At 37.0% G+C, this 19,967-nt stretch overlaps 1 protein-coding gene across 17 annotated transcripts in view; it reads left to right on the top strand.

Moving 5' to 3' along the window:
- The window catches only part of RALGAPA1 (Ral GTPase activating protein catalytic subunit alpha 1), a 270,569-nt gene that overhangs the window by 68,257 nt on the left and 182,345 nt on the right, over positions 1 to 19,967 (top strand). For all 17 annotated transcript variants that reach the window (XR_010150907.1, XM_001141541.7, XM_063792836.1 and 14 more), the window contains 5 exons: positions 2,486 to 2,623; positions 12,606 to 12,754; positions 15,965 to 16,094; positions 17,852 to 18,089; positions 19,269 to 19,430. Coding sequence is in view for 16 of the 17 variants with exons in the window: in XM_001141541.7 (XP_001141541.2) it covers positions 2,486 to 2,623; positions 12,606 to 12,754; positions 15,965 to 16,094; positions 17,852 to 18,089; positions 19,269 to 19,430 (817 nt within the window). In the remaining variant the exon portion in view is untranslated. The remainder of the gene's footprint in view (positions 1 to 2,485; positions 2,624 to 12,605; positions 12,755 to 15,964; positions 16,095 to 17,851; positions 18,090 to 19,268; positions 19,431 to 19,967) is intronic.

Raw genomic sequence — 19,967 nt, 5'->3', positions numbered from 1 at the left:
AAAAACAAACAATGGAAGGAATGAAAGGAGAGAGGAAAGGGTAGATTGGTGATGTTAGGTATGTTGTGTAGGTTTGTTCTATTCGTTACTCAAGTAGTGTAACCAGCACTGGCTGCCATTAGAGATGTGGTTTTTCGAAGTGCCAGCGACTCTTGCAAATGGTGTGGACCAAACCCAAAAGGTATAATGTTCTGGTTTACATTTCTGATAAATTCAATATATAAGGGAGTCATTTAAATTTTTGGTGTTACAGTTATAAAGTGGAATTATGTTATAAATTCAGATAATTGTAAATGAGTTTTTAATTTTATTTATTATTATTATTATTTTGAAACAAGGTTTTCCTCTGTCGCCCTGGTTGGAATGCAGTGGCATGAGCTCAGCTCACTGTAACCTCCTCCTCCCGGGTTCAAGCCATCATCCAGCCTCAGCCACCCAAGTAGCTGGGACTACAGGCACTCGCCACCATGCCTGGCTAATTTTTTTGTATTTTTAATAGAGACAGGGTTTCACCATGTTTCCCAGCTGGTCTTGAACTCCTGAGCTCAAGTGACCTGCCCACCTCAGCCTCCCAAAGTGCTGGGGATGACAGGCGGGAGCCACAGCCCCTGACCTAAGTGGGCTTTTAAAATTCTCATAGCATCTGTGAGACATTTGAAAGACATACAGAAGACAGTTTCTTTTTTGTGTGTGTAGGACTGTCATGTGCTGTGTAGGATGCTTAGCATTCTCTGTCCTATTTCATTAAATTCCAGTGGTATCTTTTATTTATTGTGACAAGAAAACACTCTCACAAATTTCAAAATACCATACAAAGCTTTTGGTTGCCCACATTGAGAACAAGTGTTGGAGGTAGAAACATGAGCAGACATTATTTCTACCTTCACATAACTTCTGGTTTAGCTGGAAGACAAACATACAAAATAAGTATTATTATAAAACAGTGTTACTGCTATGATCCTAGAGCATGAAAGAGAGAACACCTAACTCTGCTTGGGGAAATCAGGGAATGCTTCATGGAAGAGATAGTATAAGATAAAAGAACAGGTAGACAAATGGGAAAGGTAACACACCATGTGAATAGCACCTACAAATGTATGAGAAACCTTGAAAATATTTTTATTTGGCTGCAGCGTAGAGTAGATGAGACAGAACAGCAGGAAATATGAGATAGACAGGACTAGATTCTGTTCAGTAACTTGTATGCCATGTTAGTAGACTTTAATTACATTCTAGAAACTGGAAAGCCTTTGAATAAGAGAGTAGCATGAACAGTTACATACTTGAGAATATGTCATACCAGGCCCAGAATGAAGGATAGATTGTAGGTCAGTCTGTAGGCAAGGAGACCAGTTAGGAAGGATTAGCAAAGTTCGGAAGTGAGATGATAAGTCCCTGATCTAGGACAGCGGTAGTTGCAGTGGAAATATAAGGGAGAAGACAGATATACTAGTGTTTTTGAGGAATGGGGAGGTGTCGCAAGTTTCTTTCTTTTGCAACCAGAGTAGTTGCCATTCACACATGGATGGGAATTTTAAACAGCTCAAGTTTGGTGATGGCTAAGGCAGCTGGAGGGATTGGGTTGGCAGGAATGGGGGGGAATCTGATTAATAAACTTATTTTAAAATATCTGAAGTTTGAGATGCTTGTGGGTCATTCAGGAAGGGCTCTTCAGAAGACACTTGATTACAGGGACATGGAGCTTAAGAGAAAGGCTAGACTAGACCATGGCATGTTTTATTGGCTACTCAGGGCAGGGTTCCAGTACTGTTTCTGGTAATGGCAGAACTGTTTGTATTGGACTAAACCTCTTGCATATTACAAACCCTATACAAAATATTTTTGTAAAACTTAACTATTTAAAGATATTGGTGAATGACAAGAAGGAAGAAACTGGAGGGACACTTTAAAAAGAGAACTGCAGAGTGGCATTTCTGTTTGTACTTTTTAACTGAGGGAACTCCCTTGTCTGTAAGACTTGTTACAGCTAAAATGCAGGCAGAAGGCTGTAGTCTCAGTGATTTGAAGTTTCAGTATTCTTTGAATAATGAGAATTTTAGTACTCCTAAGTAGGATAAACATAAGCCATTTTTTTGTCATTTATTTGGATTCTGGCATTTAATTTAGAACAGAATTCATCTTTTTACAAAGCTATAGGTAGTATAATCCCATTCTTGAGTGTGTGAGAGTATGAAAGGGAGGTTTATACATTAGACCTATAGAAGAATACTCTCTGGAATGATATAATCTCTGGCTGCTCATTATGGGTTTTGTTGTTGTTTTTTACTTTATATTTTTGTCATTGAGAATCCTTTTTTACAGTGAATATACATTGTTTTTGGATTTGGATAAGACATCATCTATTTTGAGGGAAAGAAACCTGTTTAGCAGTGGGACCTAACAATTTCATTTACCTTTTCAACTTAACTGACTAGTTGCAGCATTCTTATTAATGAAATATTAAAAACTTGATATTTTGCTTCAGGAAAATGGGACCAATACTGCTGATCATGTTCGAAATTCCAGTTGGGCAAAAAACGGCTCCTACCAAGGTGCTCTTCATAACGCCTCTGAAGAAGCCACAGAACAAAACATACGAGCTGGTACCCAGGCAGTTTTGCAGGTGGATCACTTTATGGCTATTTTTAAAAATAAAATAATCATTAAATATTTCTGTTCAGTATTTCAGTATACAGTATACTTTTCACAATATAATAAATTCACCACCTATATTTATCATTATGCCATATTTTATTTTTTCCTTTCATCACTTAATATATATATTAATAAACATTACATATTATTCTAGATAATTTTAAATGTTATATAAATTATGTTATGGTGTACTGTCATCTGCAACTGATTTTTTTATTAGCCATTCTGTTTATGAGATTTCTTGTTACTATACAGCCATAATTCATTTTAAGTATTTTGTGGTATTGTACTTTATTTCACATTTGACTTATTGATTTTTCTGTTGATGGTCTTTTGTTTCCAGTTTTTCACTATTCCAAATAGTACTACAGTGAACTTTTTTTTTTTTTGAGATGGAGTTTTCGCTCTTGTTGCCCAGGCTGGAGTGCAATGGTGCGATCTTGGCCCACTGCAACCTCTGCCTCCTGGGTTCAAATGCTTCTCCTGCCTCAGCCTCCCAAGTAGCTGGGATTACAGGCGCGTGCCACTGTGCTCAGCTAATTTTTGTATTTTTAGTGGAGACAAGGTTTCACCATGTTGGCCAGGTTGGTCTCGAACCTCCTGACCTCAGGTGATCCACCCACTTCAGCCTCCCAAAGTGCTGGGATTATAGGTGTGAGCCACCATGCCTGGCTGTGAACATTCTTTTTTTTTTTTTTTTTTTTTTTGAGATGGAGTTTCACTGTTGTTGCCCAGGTTGGAGTGCAATGGCACGATCTCGGCTCACTGCAACCTCTGCCTCCTGGGTTCAAATGATTCTCCTGCCTCAGCCTCCCAAGAAGCTGGGATTACAGGTGCCCGCCACCACGCCTGGCTAATTTTTTTGTATTTTCAGTAGAGATGGGGTTTCGTCATGTTGGCCAAGCTGGTCTCAAACTCCTGACCTCAGGTAATCCATCTGCCTTGGCCTCCCAAATTGCTGTGATTATAGGCATGAGCCACCACGCCCAACTGTGAACATTCTTATACATGTATTTTTATATGCAGCTGGGAAAATTTCCCTAGGTTATGTACCAAAAGTGGCATTACTGAGTTGTAGGATTTGTACATTAATAACTTTACTATTATCGCCCAATTGTTCTCCACTTTGTCAGAATAATTTACATTCCCTCTAGTAGTGTTTGGGAGTTCTCGTTTCCTTATGTTCTCCCTATTACTTGTACTGTCAGATTTTAATTTTTTGCTGGTCCTTTATATGTGAAATATTGTCTCATTTTTTAAAAAAAGTTTGTGTTTTTCCATTTTAATTTGCTTTTCCTTCATCAGTACTGAATTTGAGCATCTTTTCTTATCTATGAATTCATATGCTTTTCCATTATTTTGGGTGTTGGTCTTTCTCTTAATGGTTTGTAGGAGTTCATTATATTCATTCACTTTTTTTTTTTTTTTTTTGAGATGGAGCCTCGGTCTGTCACCCAGGCTAGAGTGCAGTGGCACAATCTCAGCTCACTGCAACCTCTGCCTCCCAGGTTCAACCAATTCTCCTGCCTCAGCCTCCTGAGTAGTTGGGATTACAGGCACACGCCACCATGCCTGGCTAACTTTTGTATTTTTAGTAGAGATGGGTTTTTGCCATGTTGGCCAGGCTGGTCTTAAACCCCTGACCTCAAGTGATCTGCCTGCCTCAGCCTCCCAAAGTGTTGGGATTATAGGCATGAGCCACTGTGCCTGGCCAATCATTCACTTTTTAAATCAAAATGTCCTTGTCAAGGTCACATGTGACCTCTACATTGTTAAATCAGATGTACATTTTTTCATTCCTAATCCTGCTTGATTTATCAGAAGCATTTACAGAGTAGATCATTCCTTCCCCATTGAAATGCTTCTTTGCTTGGCCTCCAGAATAGCATATCCTCCTGTTTCTTCTCACTTCATTGTCCACTTCTTAAAAAGAGATTCTTTCACTGATTTTTCTGTAAAGCCCTGACCTTTTCATGTTGAAGTGCCCAGGAATCAGTTCTTGAATCTCTTATTCTCTTGTCTCATACATATAGATGGCTTTAAATATCATCTGTATGCTACAGCTTCAGATTTTTATATGTAGTCTAGGATCTCTCATCTGAATTCTGTGAATCCTTAACTAAAATATTCAAATATCAAATTGTCATTTTCACTTGGCTATCTAATAAGTATCTCAAATTTGAGTGCTTTTCCTGCAGTCTTCCTTGTTTCATTTACTGGCAACTCTGTTTTCCATTTCCCTTAACGTTTGTCTAATTTGATGACAAATCCTGTCAGCTCTCCCTTCATAATGTGTACAGAATCTGACCACTGCTCAGCACACACACTACCTCTTGTGTCTAAGTTTCTCTCTATAATCTTTCATCTGTAATATTGTAGTAAGTTTCTAATTAGTCTCCCTGCTTCTGCCCTGCCCACCTGTCACTCTGCTCTGGCCAGAGGGATCCTGTAAAATGTAAGTCAGATTATGTCATTTTTCTGCTCAGAACCCTCCAGTGACTTTCCATTATCACTAGGCAGCAATGCAGAAGTCTTTATAATGGTCTATAAGGCCATCATTGCTCCTCAGAGTGTGGTCCATAGACTAGGGCTGGCCCACAGCATAACTGCAAAACAGAGTAAAACTTTAGAAATGAAATAATTTAGTATCTCTTGATTCTGTTAAAAAATTTGCATTTGAATTTTGTCTTACTCTTTTTTCATTTCCTTTTTTCTATTCATTTTTCCCCCAGTTGATAGTCTTTATTTTTATTTTTTATTATTCCATGGGTTATTGGGGTACCAGTGGTATTTGGTTACATGAGTAAGTTCTTTAGTGGTGATATGAGATTTTGGTGCACCTAACACCTGAGCAGTATACACTGCACCCTATTTGCAGTCTTTTATCCCTTGCTCCCCTACTACCCTTCCCACAAGTCCCCAAAGTCCCTTGTATCATTCTTATGCCTTTGTGTCCTCATAGCTTAGCTCCCACATATCAGTGAGAACATATGATGTTTGGTTTTCTATTCCTGAGTTACTTCACTTAGAATAATAGTCCCCAGTCTCACCCAGGTTGCTGCAAATGCTGTTAATTCATTCCTTTTTATGGCTGAATAGTATTCCATTGTCTATATGTACCACAGTTTCTTTATCCACTCATTGATTGATGGGTATTTGGGTTGGTACCACAATTTGCAGTTGCAAGTTGTGCTGCTATAAACGTGTGTGCAAGTATCTTTTTCATATAATGACTTGTTTTCCTCTGGGTAGATACCCAGTAGTGGGATTGCTGGATTAAAATGACAGTTCTACTTTTAGTTCTTTAAAGAATCTCCACACCATTTTCCATAGTGGCTGTACTAGTTTACATCCCCACCAGCAATGTAAAAGTGTTCCCTGATGACCACATCCATGCCAGCATCTAATGTTTTTTTATTTTTATTTTTATTATTATGGCCATTCTTGCAGGAGTCAGGTGGTATCGCATTGTGGTTTTGATTTGCATTTCCCTGATCATTAATGATTTTGAGCATTTTTTCATGTTTGTTGGCCATTTGCATATCTTCTTTTGAGAATTGTCTGTTCATGTCCTTAGCCCACTTTTTGATGGGATCGTTTGTTTTTTTTCTTACTGATTTATTTGAATTCATTGTAGATTCTGGATATTAGTCCTTTGTCAGATGTCTAGATTGTGAAGATTTTCCCCTACTCTGTGGGTTTTCTCTTTACTCTGCTGACTATTCCTTTTGCTGTATAAAAGCTCTTTAGTTTAATTAAGTCCCAGCTGTTTATCTTTGTTTTTATACTGCTTTTGGGTTCTTGGTCATGAAATCCTTGCCTAAGCCAATGTCTAGAGGGGTTTTTCCAATGTTATCTTCTAGAATTTTCATTGTTTCAGGTCTTAGATTTAAGTCCTTAATCCATCTTGAGTTGATTTTTGTATAAGATTAGAGATGAGGATCCAGTTTCGTTCTGCTACATGTGGCTAACCTATCATCCCAGCACCATTTATTGAAAAGGTGTCCTTTCCCCACTTTATGTTTTTGTTTGCTCTGTCGAAGATCAGTTGGCTGTAAGTATTTGGGTTTATTTCTGGGTTTTCTATTCTGTTCCATTGGTCTCTGTGCCTGTTTTTATACCAGTACCATGCTGTTTTGGTGACCATGGCCTTACAGTATAGTTTGAAATCAGGTAGTGTGATACCTCCAGATTTGTTGTTTTTGCTTAGTCTTGCTTTGGCTATGTGGGTCCTTTTTCGGTTCCATATGAATTTTAGAATTGTTTTTTCTAATTCTGTGAAGAATTATAGTGGCATTTTGATAGAGATTGCATTGAATTTGTAGATCACTTTTGGCAGTATGGTCATTTTCACAATATTGATTTTACCCATCCATGAGCATGGGATGTGTTTGCATTTGTTTGTGTCATCTGCGATTTCCTTCAGCAGTGTTTCGTAGTTTTCCTTGTAGAGGTCTTTCGCCTCCTTGGTTAGGTATATTCCTAAGTATTTTATTTATGTATTTATTTATTTGCAGCTATAATAAAAGGGGTTGAGTTCTTGATTTGATTCTCTGCTTGGTTGCTGTTGGTGTATCTCCTGTTTTGTTTCTTAATGAGCTTATTTGAATTTTCTCTCTTCTTGGTTAATCTTTCTAAGGGTCTATCAATTTTATTTATCTTTTCAAAGAACTAGTTTTTCTTTCATTTATCTTTTGTATTTTGTTTGTTGTTTTAATTTAGTTCTGCTCTGATCTTGGTTATTTCCTTTCTTCTGCTGGGTTTGGGTTTGGTTTGTTCTTGTTTCTCTAGTTCCTTGAGGTATGACCTTAGACTGTCAGTTTGTGCTGTTTCAGTCTTTTTGATGTAGGTTTTTAGGGCTATGAACTTTCCTCTTAGCACCACCGTTGCTGTATCATAGAGGTTTTGATAGATTGTGTCATTATTGTCGTTCAGTTTGGAGAATTTTTTTGTTCGTTTGCTTATTTGTTTGTTTTTGAGACAGAGTTTCACTCTTGTTGCCCAGGCTGGAGTGCAGTGGTGCGATCTCAACTCACTGCAAACTCCACCTCCCGGGTTCAAGCAATTCTCCTGCTTCAGCCTCCTGAGTAACTGGGATTACAGGCATGCACCACCACGCCTGGCTAATTTTGTATTTTTAGTAGAGACAGGGTTTCTCCATGTTGGTCAAGCTGGTCTCGAACTCCCACACTCAGGTGGTCCGCCCGCCTCAGCCTCCCAAAGCGCTGGGATTACAGATGTGAGCCACCGTGCCCAGCCAGAAGAATTTTTAAATTTCCATCTTGATTTTGTTTTTGACTCAATGCTCATTCAGGAGCAGGTTATTTAATTTCCATATATTTGCATGGTTTTGAAGGTTCCTTTTGGAGTTGATTTCCAGTTTTATTCCATTGTGGTCTGAGAGAGTGCTTCAATATAATTTCAATTTTTTAAAATTTATTGAGGCTCATTTTGTGGTTTATCATATGGCCTATCTTGGAGAAAGTTCCATGCACTGTTGAATAGAATGTGTATTCTGCAGTTGTTGGATGAAATGTTCTGTATATATCTGTTAAGTCCATTTGTTCCAAGGTATGGTTTAAATCCATTGTTTCTTTGTTGTCTTTCTGTCTTGACCTGTCTAGTGCTGTCAGTGGAGAATTGAAGTCCCCCACTATTATTGTGTTGCTGTCTATCTCATTTCTTAGGTCTATTAATAATTGTTTTATAAATTTGGGAGCTGCAGTGTTAGGTGCATATATGTTTAGGATTATGATATTTTCCTGTTGGACAAGGCCTTTTACCATTATATAATGTCCCTCTTTGTCTCTTTTAACTGCTGTTGCTTTGAAGTTTGTTTTGTCTGATACAAGAATTGCTACCCCTGTTCGCTTTTGGTGTCCATTTGCATGAAATGCCTTTTTCCACCCCTTTACTTATGCGAGTCCTTCTGTGTTTGGTGAGTCTCCTGAAAGCAGCAGATGGTTGGTTGGTGAGTTCTTATCCATTCTACAGTTCTCTATCTTTTAAGTGGAGCATTTAGACCATTTACATTCAATGTTAGTATTGAGATGTGAGGTACCATTCCATTCATTGTGCTATTTGTTGCCTGTGTACCTTGGTTTTTTTGTTTTTTGTTTTTGATTTTTAAATTGTATTTTTGTTTTATAGGCCCTGTGTGATTTATGCTTTAAAAAGGTTCTGTTTTGATATGTTTCTAGGATGGTTTCAAGATTTAAAGCACCTTTTAGCAGTTCTTTTAGTGGTGGCTTGGTATTGGCAAATTCTCTCAGCATTTGTTTATCTGAAAAAGACTATATCTTTCCTTCATATATGTTGCTTAGTTTTGCTGGATACAAAATTCTTGGCTGATAATTGTTTTGTTTGAGGAGGCTGAGGATTAGGCTCCAATCCCTTCTAGCCTGTAGGGTTTCTGCTGAAAAATCTCTGTTAATCTGACAGGTTTTCCTTTGTGGGCTACCTGGTAGTTTTGTCTCACAGTTCTTAAGAGTCTTTCCTTCATCTTAACTTTAGATAACCTGAGGACAATGTGCCTAGGTGATGATCTTTTTGCAGTGAATTTCCCAGGTGTTCTTTGTGCTTCTTGTATTTGGATGTGTGGGTCTCTAGCAAGGCCAGGGAAGCTTTCCTTGATTATTCCCCCAAATATGTTTTCCAACTTTTAGATTTCTCTTCTTCCTCAGGAACACCAATTATTCTTAGATTTGGTTGTTTAACATAATCCCAGACTTCTTGGAGGCTTTGTTCATATTTTCTTATTCTTTTTTCTTTGTCTTTGTTGTGTTGGGTTAATTTGAAGACCATGTCTTCCAGCTCTGAATTTCTTTCTTCTACTTGTTCAATTTTATTGCTGAGACTTTCCAGAGCATTTTGCATTTCTATAAGTATGTCCAGTGTTTCCTGAATTTTTGATTGCTTTTTCTTTAAGCTACTTAATTCCTTGAATATTTGTCCCTTCACTTCTTGTATAGTTTTCTGGATTTCCTTGCACTGGGCTTTGCCTTTCTCTGGTGTGTCCCTGATTAGCTTAATAACTAACCTCCTGAATTCTTTTTCAGGTAAATCAGGAATTTATTCCTGGTTTGGATCCATTGCTCGTGAGCTAATGTGATTCTTGGGGGTGTTAAAGAGCCTTGTTTTGTCATATTACCAGAGTTGGTTTTCTGGTTCCTTCTCATTTGGGTAGGCTCTGTCAGAGGGAAGGTCTAAGGCTGAAGGCTGTTGTTAAGATTCTTTTGTCCCATAGAGTGTTCTTCTGATGTAGTACTCTCCCCCTTTTCCTATGGATGTGGCTTCCTGTGAGCTAAACCGCAGTGATTGTTGTCTCTCTTCTGTGTCTAGCCACCCAGCTAGTCTCCCCGGCTCCAGGCTGGTACTGGAGTTTGTCTGCACAGAGTCATGTGATGCGAACTGTCTGTGGTTCTCTCAGCCATGGATACCAGCAACTGTTCTAGTGGAGGTGGCAGCAGGTGAAATGAAGTGTGTGAGGTTTCTTAGCTTTGGTGGTTTAATTCTCTGTTTTTGTGCTGGTTGGCCTCTTGCCGGGAGGTGGCACATTCCAGGGAGCATCAGCTGTGGTAGTATGGAAAGGAACTGGCAGTGGATGGGGCCCTAGATCTTCCAAGAGCATATGTCCTTTGTCTTCAGTTACCAGGATGAGTAGGGAAGGCCCATCAGGTGGGGGCAGGGCTAGGTGTGTCTGAGCTCAGACTCTCCTTGGGTGGGTCTTGCTACAGCTGCTGTGAGGGATGGGGGTGAGGTTCCCAGGTCAATGGAGTTGTGTACCTACGAGGATTATGGCTGCCTCTGCTGAGTTATGCAGGTTGTCAGGGAACTCAGGGAAAGCCGGCAGTCACAGGCCTTACCCACCTCCCAAGCAATCTGAAGGGCCAGTCTGTCTCCCACCATGCCCGCCCTAACAACACTGAGTCTGTTTCCAGGCAGTGGGCGAGCAGGGTTTGAGAACTTTCCCTGGGCTACCTTCCTCCCAGCTGTGAAAGAAATGGGCTTTGGTTCTTCCCCTGCCTGTGGAGTCTGCACACCGGATTCACACCCTCCTTTGAGTTCTGGCCAGGAGGCTTCTTGCCTGGTTCAAATTTTTACAAAGTTCATCTGGAGACTTCCTTCTCCCTGTGGCATTTTCCACACGCCTCTGGCCACCCTCCCAAAGGATCCCTGTGGTGCCAGGCAGGAATGGCCTGCCTGGGGACCCAGCAAGCTCCCAGGGCATTTCCTACTGCTTCCTCTACCCCTGTATTTCCCTCGGCTCTCTAGATTTACTCCGCTCCAGGTAAGGTCGGAAATTTCTCCCACAAACTAGACCTTCAGTTTCCCCAATGGGTGTGTGTTTTCGGGAGAGAAGGATCTCCATTTCCCACTTCTGCCGTTTGGGCACTCACAGCATTTGGAGTGTCTCCTGGGTCCTGCAGGAGCAGTTTGCTTCCTTCAGAGGTCTGTGGGTCCTTTTGGGATTCCTGGTGTTTGTTCTTGCAGTTGTTCTGGAGGTAAAATTCATGATATGAGCCTCCACACGCTGCTCTGTCTGTCCAAGTCGGAGCTGCAATTTAGTTCTGCTTCCTGTCAGCCATGATGATCTCTCTCCCGATCTCTGTTCATTTTTCATTGTATTTTAAAATAGGATTGATCTGCAAAAGTTTGGGGCTGGGGAAGACCTGTTCTTTCACTACAGGTAGTGTGAGAATCTCTGCTCCACATACTCTGGCTATTTTTCAGCATCATCTTCCACTGCTTTTCCCCTGGTTTACTTCACTCTGTACTCCTTGCTGTTCCTCAAGCATGTTAGGCAGGCTCTCACCTCAGGTCCTTTAAACTTGATTTTCCTCTTTTTCTGAAATACTATTCTCCTAGACAGGAACGTAGCTCCATTTGTCTTTTCCTTTTCAGTTTGCTGATACTTATTCTCTACCACCCACTCTTCCTTTTATGCTTACTGGGCCCCTCAGATCCATGGGATGAGAGTGAGCACCCTTGTCTTATTCTTGGCTTTTTGTGGTATTTCTCAAGTTCTATTACTATGTATATACTTTTTTATATACTTTTTTATAAATGCTCTTTTTTATTTCAATGAATGTGTGCTTTTTTCTTAGTTTGCTAAAAATTGTTTCCAGTCATAAGTGTTGAATGCTTTTTCTGCATACATAGTGATAATCAGTTTTTTCCATTTTAATATTTTGATGGGATATAGTAATAGATTTTTCTAATGGAATCTTCTGTCACCAAAACAGATATACAAACATAAAAATAAATAAGAAAAAGAGGATAAAATGTTTTGAACAACTCATTCAGAAAATTCTTCCTGATTTAGGTGTCATCTTTTATTCTAAACTATGTGTATTTATTTTTTTTTTCAATTTATTATAGCAATAGAGTTATTAAAGCTTCTCAGTTTAGAAGTACTGTGTTTTAGGCCAGGTGCAGTGGCTCACACCTGTAATCGCAGCAATTTGGGAAGCCAAGGTGGGCAGATCACTTGAGGCCAGGAGTTTGAGACCAGCCTGGCCAGTATAGTGAAACCCTACCTCTAGTAAAAATATAAAAATTAGCCTGGCATGGTGGCACACATGCTTGTAATCCCAGCTACTTGGGAGACTGAGGCAAGAGAATCTGTTGAACCTAGGAGGCAGAGGTTGCAGTGAGCCGAAATCATACCGCTGCATTCCAGCCTGGGTGACTAAACAAGACTCTGTCTCGAAAAAAAAAAAAAAAAAAGAAATACTGTTGTTTGCACTTGGTTTATTTTCTTTGGGTACCTACTATTAACTTTATATTTGTCTAGGTAAACATAAAAATAGGTAGGTTTAATGAGTTTATGTTTCAGTTATTAAGCTTGTAGAATTTACCCACAGTGTGATCAGTGTCTGTTTCTCTTTGAATAAGAAATTTGCCATTGAAATTCCTTTGTGAATAGCTAATGATTTCTTTTGTCTTAGGTGTTCATTATAAACTCATCAAATATATTTCTTCTTGAACCTGCAAATGAAATAAAAAATCTTCTGGATGAACACACAGATATGTGTAAACGCATTCTTAACATTTATCGGTACATGGTTGTACAAGTATCAATGGACAAAAAGACTTGGTAAAAAAATTTTTATCCTTTATGTCTATGTGTTTTTATTGTATACACAGGTATAGTAATTTTTAGAGAAATAGTGTCTGTGAAGAGGGTTTGTTTACAGTATTATAGAGGCTCCTATTATTGAATAAATATAAAATTAATCATAGTGGCAATAGTTCCTTTCAGCTTATCTGAAACTTTGTTCGGACTTCCGCAAGACCCCTTGGACTGTCTTCCTGAAGTGAGCATATAATGGCCTCATCCTCCTCAACCCCTAAGGAAAGAATACATGCATACAAATGTATATGAGTAAATAAAGTTTACTTGTGTGTGAATGAGTTAATGAATAAGTTGATGATTGACTGAATATGTGAATGCCTGAATCCTTAATCTGGCATTCAGAGCTGTATACCGTCAGGCCCTGCCTACTTTTCCTGTCTGAAGTCTAACCTCCAGCTTTCAGGATAAGATCCTGCTTCCCAGCTTTATCAAGTTGTTCTTCCCTGGGCACCTTCTGAACTTTCCTTTAGAATGTCTAATTCTGCTGTTTTTCCTGTTGTCACCATAACTGTCCCTTAGATTCACCTTCCTGTTTCTACATATCCTTACTTAAATTTTTTTCTTCACTTGTTTCCATTCTATATTTGTACTTCTGTATAGTTCTTGTGAAAACTGTCTTGATCCCTAAAATACTTGTGTAAATATCTGTTTACCACCATAGAACTGAGAACCCCTAGAAGGTATTTACTGGTTTTCTTATTTTTATATTTCCTACATTTCTTAGTATAGTACATTATATATCATTGGTGCTCTATAAATAGTTGTCTGATTGGAAAAATAGACCTTTTGGGGAGATGGGAAAGTGGTTCTGCAGTTTTTGTAAAAATGAAATGTTTATCATAAAATTCAAACAAAGAAAAGTTTAAAAAAGAAAAAAGCTCAAAGGTTCACTCTCTAGAGATAGTAGTGATGTTTGTCCTTTGGTGAATATCTAGCTCATCAAACCACACACACAGTTATATAGTATTATACTATATATATATATATATACATATATATATATATATGCCATAATTTTCTTAACCAGTCCTGTACTGATGGACATGTAGTTATTTCTCTCTGTTTTGAGGCAAAGAGAGGACAATGAACATTCTTATATGTATTTTATTTTCCTCTACATGTGGCAAAACATAAATTAGGTATATGCTTTGACTAAGTACTCCTAATTTTTTTTAAGAAATAAGACTACTTAGTCAAAGCATATGCCTAATTTATGTATAAAATGGCTTTATATTTTGAAAAGATTCTTTACTAACAGTATTAATAGAATGGCATATAGATGTAGTTATTATTGTTAACACATTTGGGACACTTATTTGTGCCACATAGCTTTCTAAGCACTTTACACATATTTTCTTACTTAATTCTTACAGCACCCTATGATACAGATAATACTGGGAAGTTAAGTAACTTGTCCTTGTTCACACAGCTGTTAAGCAGTGGACAGAGATTTGAACTACGGTTTTTCTGACTTCAGAGCCCAAGTTATTATTAGCCAATAACTACATTGGACAATTATCTTGTTAGTCCTTTTTTTTCTTTCTGTATACTTTGAATCATTGATGAGCCAGATTATAGTGACTGACTTGCTATGTAGAAAACAATTTTAGAATTTTTTTCTTAATTTTTAAACTTCCCTTGAAGTAATAGCATTTTGGGAGGTTTTTCATATATTTTACATTGAATTTTTATATAGAGAGAGATGTTTCGCCTTGTTGCCCAGGCTGTTCTTGAGCTCCTGGGCTGAAGCGATCCACCTGCCTTGACCACCTCCCAAAGTACTGGGATTACAGGTGTGAGCCACCACACCTGGCCAGAATTTATAAAACTTTATTAATTAAAATCATTTTTATTGTATTACAAAGTGAAAATATTTTATGATTTATGAGTGAGTTATGGTTTGACAGCAAATAAGATTTATTTGGAAAATCTATGCTTTATTGCATTTGTAGTTGATTTCAAATAGCTTTTTATTTCATGTAGCTAAGCTAGAAGCATAAGGTTACAAATGTGGCACCTTTGATTTTTATTCCGTGAATAAATGCATGCATTTGTTTGCTAATACGTCCAGGATATTTTTAATGTAGTGATAGTTTTCTGTTTGATTCTACTCTGACTTCTCAGAAGAACCATGACATCTAGATCTAGGATCTGTTGCCGCCCCTGCCACATTTCTCACAGTGACTCTTCCACGTATCACTATGCCTGGAATGGACTTGCAAAATAACCAGAGGGGAGGAGGCTGTGATAGAGAATTGGGCTGATACACCCAACTGAAAGTCCCTTTAGCCTCTTTTTCATATGTGGTTGAATCAAGTTTTGAAGTATCAGTGTAAATAAGGTAGTTTTATGGTTTTAATAATAAGCATCTAAGAGAAAGAGGCAAGGTAAGGATAATAATAGAATTGGTTTAACTTGCAGTACAGACAAAAAAAGATTAAAAAACTGCATAATGAAAAGAGTGGAAAGAAACAATAGAGTAATGGCCCTTGATTAATTATCAAGCTCACTGCAGACTCAAACTCCTAGGCTCAAGTGATTCGCCCACCTCAGCCTCCTGAGTAGCTGAGACTATAGGCATGTGCCACCACACCCAGCTAATTTTTTTTTTTTTTTTTTTTTTGAGAGACAAGGCTTGCTGTGTTGCCCAGGCTTCTTTGTGATCTATTAATTAAGATGTCATATAATTTCTGAAATTGAGATTGGTATGATTCTCAATATGTAGTTACTCAACATATTATAAAGATGGATTTGATTGATTTGATATAGTTATTCTCCATATTATAAAGATGGATTTGATTGGATTCCATCTGGGTAGAACTATATTGTGTAGATGAGTGTTCTTCAGATAGCTCCTTAAGGTCACTACTTAATTTGTGGTTGCGGAGACGGGAGCATTCTCCACATTATCACTTCCAGTTCCTCAGCTTTTGAATAGGTTTTTATTTGATGAGAGGATATTGTGGCCGATAAATGATTTTAAATGATTGATGTAGATACATAAAATGTAATTGTAATTTTTAATATTTAAGGAACTCTAAACATTTGAAATTGTCTTTCAAAGATGTTTAATATTTGAATTTTTATAAGAAGTATGTATTTGAAAGTTAACTATTAACCAAATGCAAACATATGCAAGAAGGAAACATTAATCAGTCTTTTTATTTTAAGGGAACAGATGCTGCTTGTGTTGCTCAGAGTCACGGAATCTGTACTGAAGATGCCATCACAAGCTTTTCTACAGTTCCAAGGGAAAAAAAATATGACCTTGGCAGGTCGACTTGCAGGACCACTTTTCCAGGCAATAAAAATAAATAAATAGATGAATAGCTGGATAGATATGGGTTGTTTTGTTTTGTTTTGTTGTTTGTTTTTTAAAATTCATTGAACCCTGAACTTGTTACCAGAAAAAAATGTTTTAAATTAGAGATTATTTCTTATTTATTAAGGGATCTTTTGTAGAGCTAACTTAAAAGTTGCTCATCTAAATAAGCTATTTGCCATACATAAAACCTAGTATAAGAGTGGAGGTAATATCAGGTCTGTGAACAAACAGGCTAATGATATTTATTTTATCTCTTGTGTAGTATACATAATATGTGGTTGCAAAAACCTGGCAGTGTTTTAGGGATAATGACCTGACTGCTTTATGAGTTTCCGTATCTCTGGGACTGCTAGGAAAAACTGTCTTTTTATGTTATTCTGTAATAATGAAAAAGTAATAAATAATTAAGATTGATTCTTATCATGCTTTTTTTTTTATAAGACTTTATTATCCTCCCTTCTCAGTTGGTGGTAGTTTGATTACACAGGAATTCTATATTGTGTTTTTTAAATCTGAGGATAGAGTGCTGACTTTAAATGTATTATGGATTCTTTGAAAAAAAGAAAACAAAATTTTTTTTTAAGATGATACATGAAATACAAATACATGATTCTTAATGTCAAGGGTAAAAGCTGTCTCAGATCTAATTCTTGGCCAAGAGTGTAGCCATTTAAATTGGTTGGAGTTTTTTTTCATATATTAGCCATTTACCTAAAATTATATGCTGGTGTTGAACAGTCCTTTAAAACCAGCTACATGTATCATCTAAACTCCTCTTAACTTCATTAGCCATTTTTTGTTTTTTCATTCAGGTTTCTCCATTGTTAGAGCTAACCCGATGATGGGAGCTACAGGAAGATAAAATTTTATCTTGCTATGTGAAACAACTTTTTTATAGTCTGAGTATTAAAGTAGTCTTTTTTTGTATTAAATTAAAGATAGATTGGGAGGTCAGTAGTTACTATAGTTCTGTACCTAAACTCTGTTCATTTTCATCTTTACATTTCAGGTATAAATTTATGTGAATTCCTTTCTAAATGTTGTAGAATTAAGCTTTTGAGAATCGTTATTTTATGACTTGTTTCTTCAATCAGAGGACATATCTTTAGTAGAAATCCACAAAATCTCAGGGGGTACTTACTGGCTAATCCATTTCCGTCCTTTTATGAATTTTTTTATCCTGTGATCAGATTTATTACAGAATGCTTTTAATTTGTTGTGTTTAAAAATATTTAATTTCAACCTTTAGTTTATGTATACATTTTCAAAACTACATTTCATTAAGTTAAATATGTCTCTAGTATGTTGTTTCTTTATATTATTAAAAAACATTTTCGAGTTGTAGTTAGTGATTTCCATCCTTAATTTGGGAATGTAGGTTTTGGCTTTTTAGTTCAGTAACTCAACATTTTCAACACTTAAAAGTATGGAGACTGTTTTTTAAATAGCATTTATTTAACATTAATATAATGCAGCATAAGAGACAGTTATAAATTTAGGGAGATTTCTTTTTAGATTGCTGGGTGTTGGGAGTTGGCAGTTGTTGAAATGAAATTTATAGTAGATTCTAATGATTGCATGAATTGCTTTTACAAGTAGTATTATCTATTAAAAAAAGCATGCGATTTTAAATGTTGCTTGTTTTTAAGTAATTTTTTTAAGAATTGAATATCTGATTTTGAAGTCACACACTAAACACATTTTATTGTTATTTCTGATATTTGTCTTTATAGACCCTTATAGTTGCCTGGATCAAAGCAAACCTAAATGTGTACATCTCCCGAGAACTTTGGGATGACTTACTGTCAGTATTGTCATCGTTGACCTATTGGGAAGAGTTGGCCACTGAGTGGTCACTGACTATGGAGACATTAACTAAAGTTTTAGCTAGGAATTTATATAGTTTGGATCTCAGTGATTTACCATTGGATAAGCTGAGTGAACAGAAACAAAAAAAGCACAAAGGGAAAGGTAAGAATTGTTCATAGAGATGCTCTATATAAATTTGTTTAAATAATTGAGTCAGGGAAAACCATTCCAGGGAGAGGGGTGAGGGTGAAATAAGTAGAATCTTAAATATTTTATTTTTAAGAATTAAACAAAATGAAAATGTATAAAATACCATTCCTTTTTATCGTAAGCAATTTTTTCTTAGAACTGAGAAGGTGGTTTAATGTTACTCTATTTAAAATGTATACAATAATTATTTTAAAAATTGTTTTTGAAAGCACTTACTTAGTTTTAACTAAAAGCAAACATTCCCTAGACATGAAATATGTATCTGTCTAATGTTAAAAGGGAGTGGGGCAGTAGCATAATGATTATATCATTAATATATGTTTTTAAAATCCTCAGTTAGTTAGGATTTTGCTTTTTTTTTTTTTTTCTGAGACAGGGCCTCACTCTGTTTCCTAGGCTAGAGTATAGTAGCACAGTCATGGCTCACTGCAGCCTTGACCTCCCAGGCTCAAGGGATCCCCCCCTTCAGCTTCCCAAGTAGCTGGGACTACAGGCCACCATGCTCAGCTAAATTTTTTTGTTTGTATTTCTTATAGAGACATGGTTTCACCATGTTGCCCAGGCTAGTCTTGAACTCCTGGGCTCAAACAATCTGCCCACCTCCACCTCCCAAAGTGCTGGGATTACAGGTGTGAGTTACTACTCCCAGCCAGTATTTTGCATTGTTAAATATTAGTTGCTAGCTAGAGTTTACATCTAAGTCACATTTCATACTTTTGTCCAGGGTATTATGTGCTCAAACTACTTTTTCCTGGACTATATTTCCCAAGTGGCTATTATTGGCAGATTAGAGATTTAGTAATCATCACCACAGGGTGGGTTTTGTTTAGCACCTTTCCTGTCTTTTTTTTCTTGTCTAAATGTTTCATTTTTATTCCAAAGCAAGTGGGTGGCAGAGAATTTCTAATAGCTTATTGCTAATGGTGTAATTTTAAAATTGCACATCAGTTTTGGAATATGATTTATACATAAAGTGAAGCTCATAAAAGCCTTACAGTACACAGCGTTTTATCTTATTACTTTATAATTTATGTGAGCAAACCTAAGACTCTGAGGCAAGGTAGCACACATAACTTGAAGATATTATTGATCAAGTAACAGTATATTGAGATTGAAAATCTACGTTTCCAGGAGTTGGACATGAATTTCAGAAAGTTTCAGTTGACAAGTCATTTTCTAGAGGATGGAGTCGTGATCAGCCTGGCCAAGCCCCAATGAGACAGAGGAGTGCAACAACCACTGGTTCTCCAGGAACCGAAAAGGCGAGGAGTATAGTACGGCAAAAAACTGTCGGTATGTACTCTTGAAAATCATGAGAATGGTACAGGGCACTACATTTATAGTCCTTGGTAACAATTTATATCAATATAACATTTTTCTTACCAGTTGATTATTGTTGTGAAATGAAAAACTGCTATAGCAAAGCCTTTTTTCCAGAAGTACTCAGAGTCTAGTGATAGGCTGTTATCCCTTTATGCTATTAAGATTTATTGGACATTATTTTTATGTGGTTTATTTTACTGTAGAGAGCCCTAATATTAAAATGTTATTTTACGGAATTGAAGAAGTAGAACTGTGATTCACTTTACAGAACTCAAGCATTAACTGATGTGGTTTCATTGAAGGAATTTACTCACAAATATGGAAAATTAGGGTAGCTAATTTCCTGTGCTACAATTATATAGTAGATTAGTTTCACAGACTTCCAACAAGAATCTCATTTTCTCTGCTGGCAGACAGCTGAGGCCAACATGGAGTCTGTTACTGAGTTTCTTGCTGCTTTTAACAAAAAATGGAAGAAAGTTCTATAACCTGGGAAATAGCAGCAAA

The sequence above is a fragment of the Pan troglodytes genome, chromosome 15 (genome assembly GCF_028858775.2).
Source record: "Pan troglodytes isolate AG18354 chromosome 15, NHGRI_mPanTro3-v2.0_pri, whole genome shotgun sequence".
NCBI lineage: Eukaryota > Metazoa > Chordata > Mammalia > Primates > Hominidae > Pan > Pan troglodytes.
This window is presented reverse-complemented; position numbering and strand designations above follow the sequence as displayed.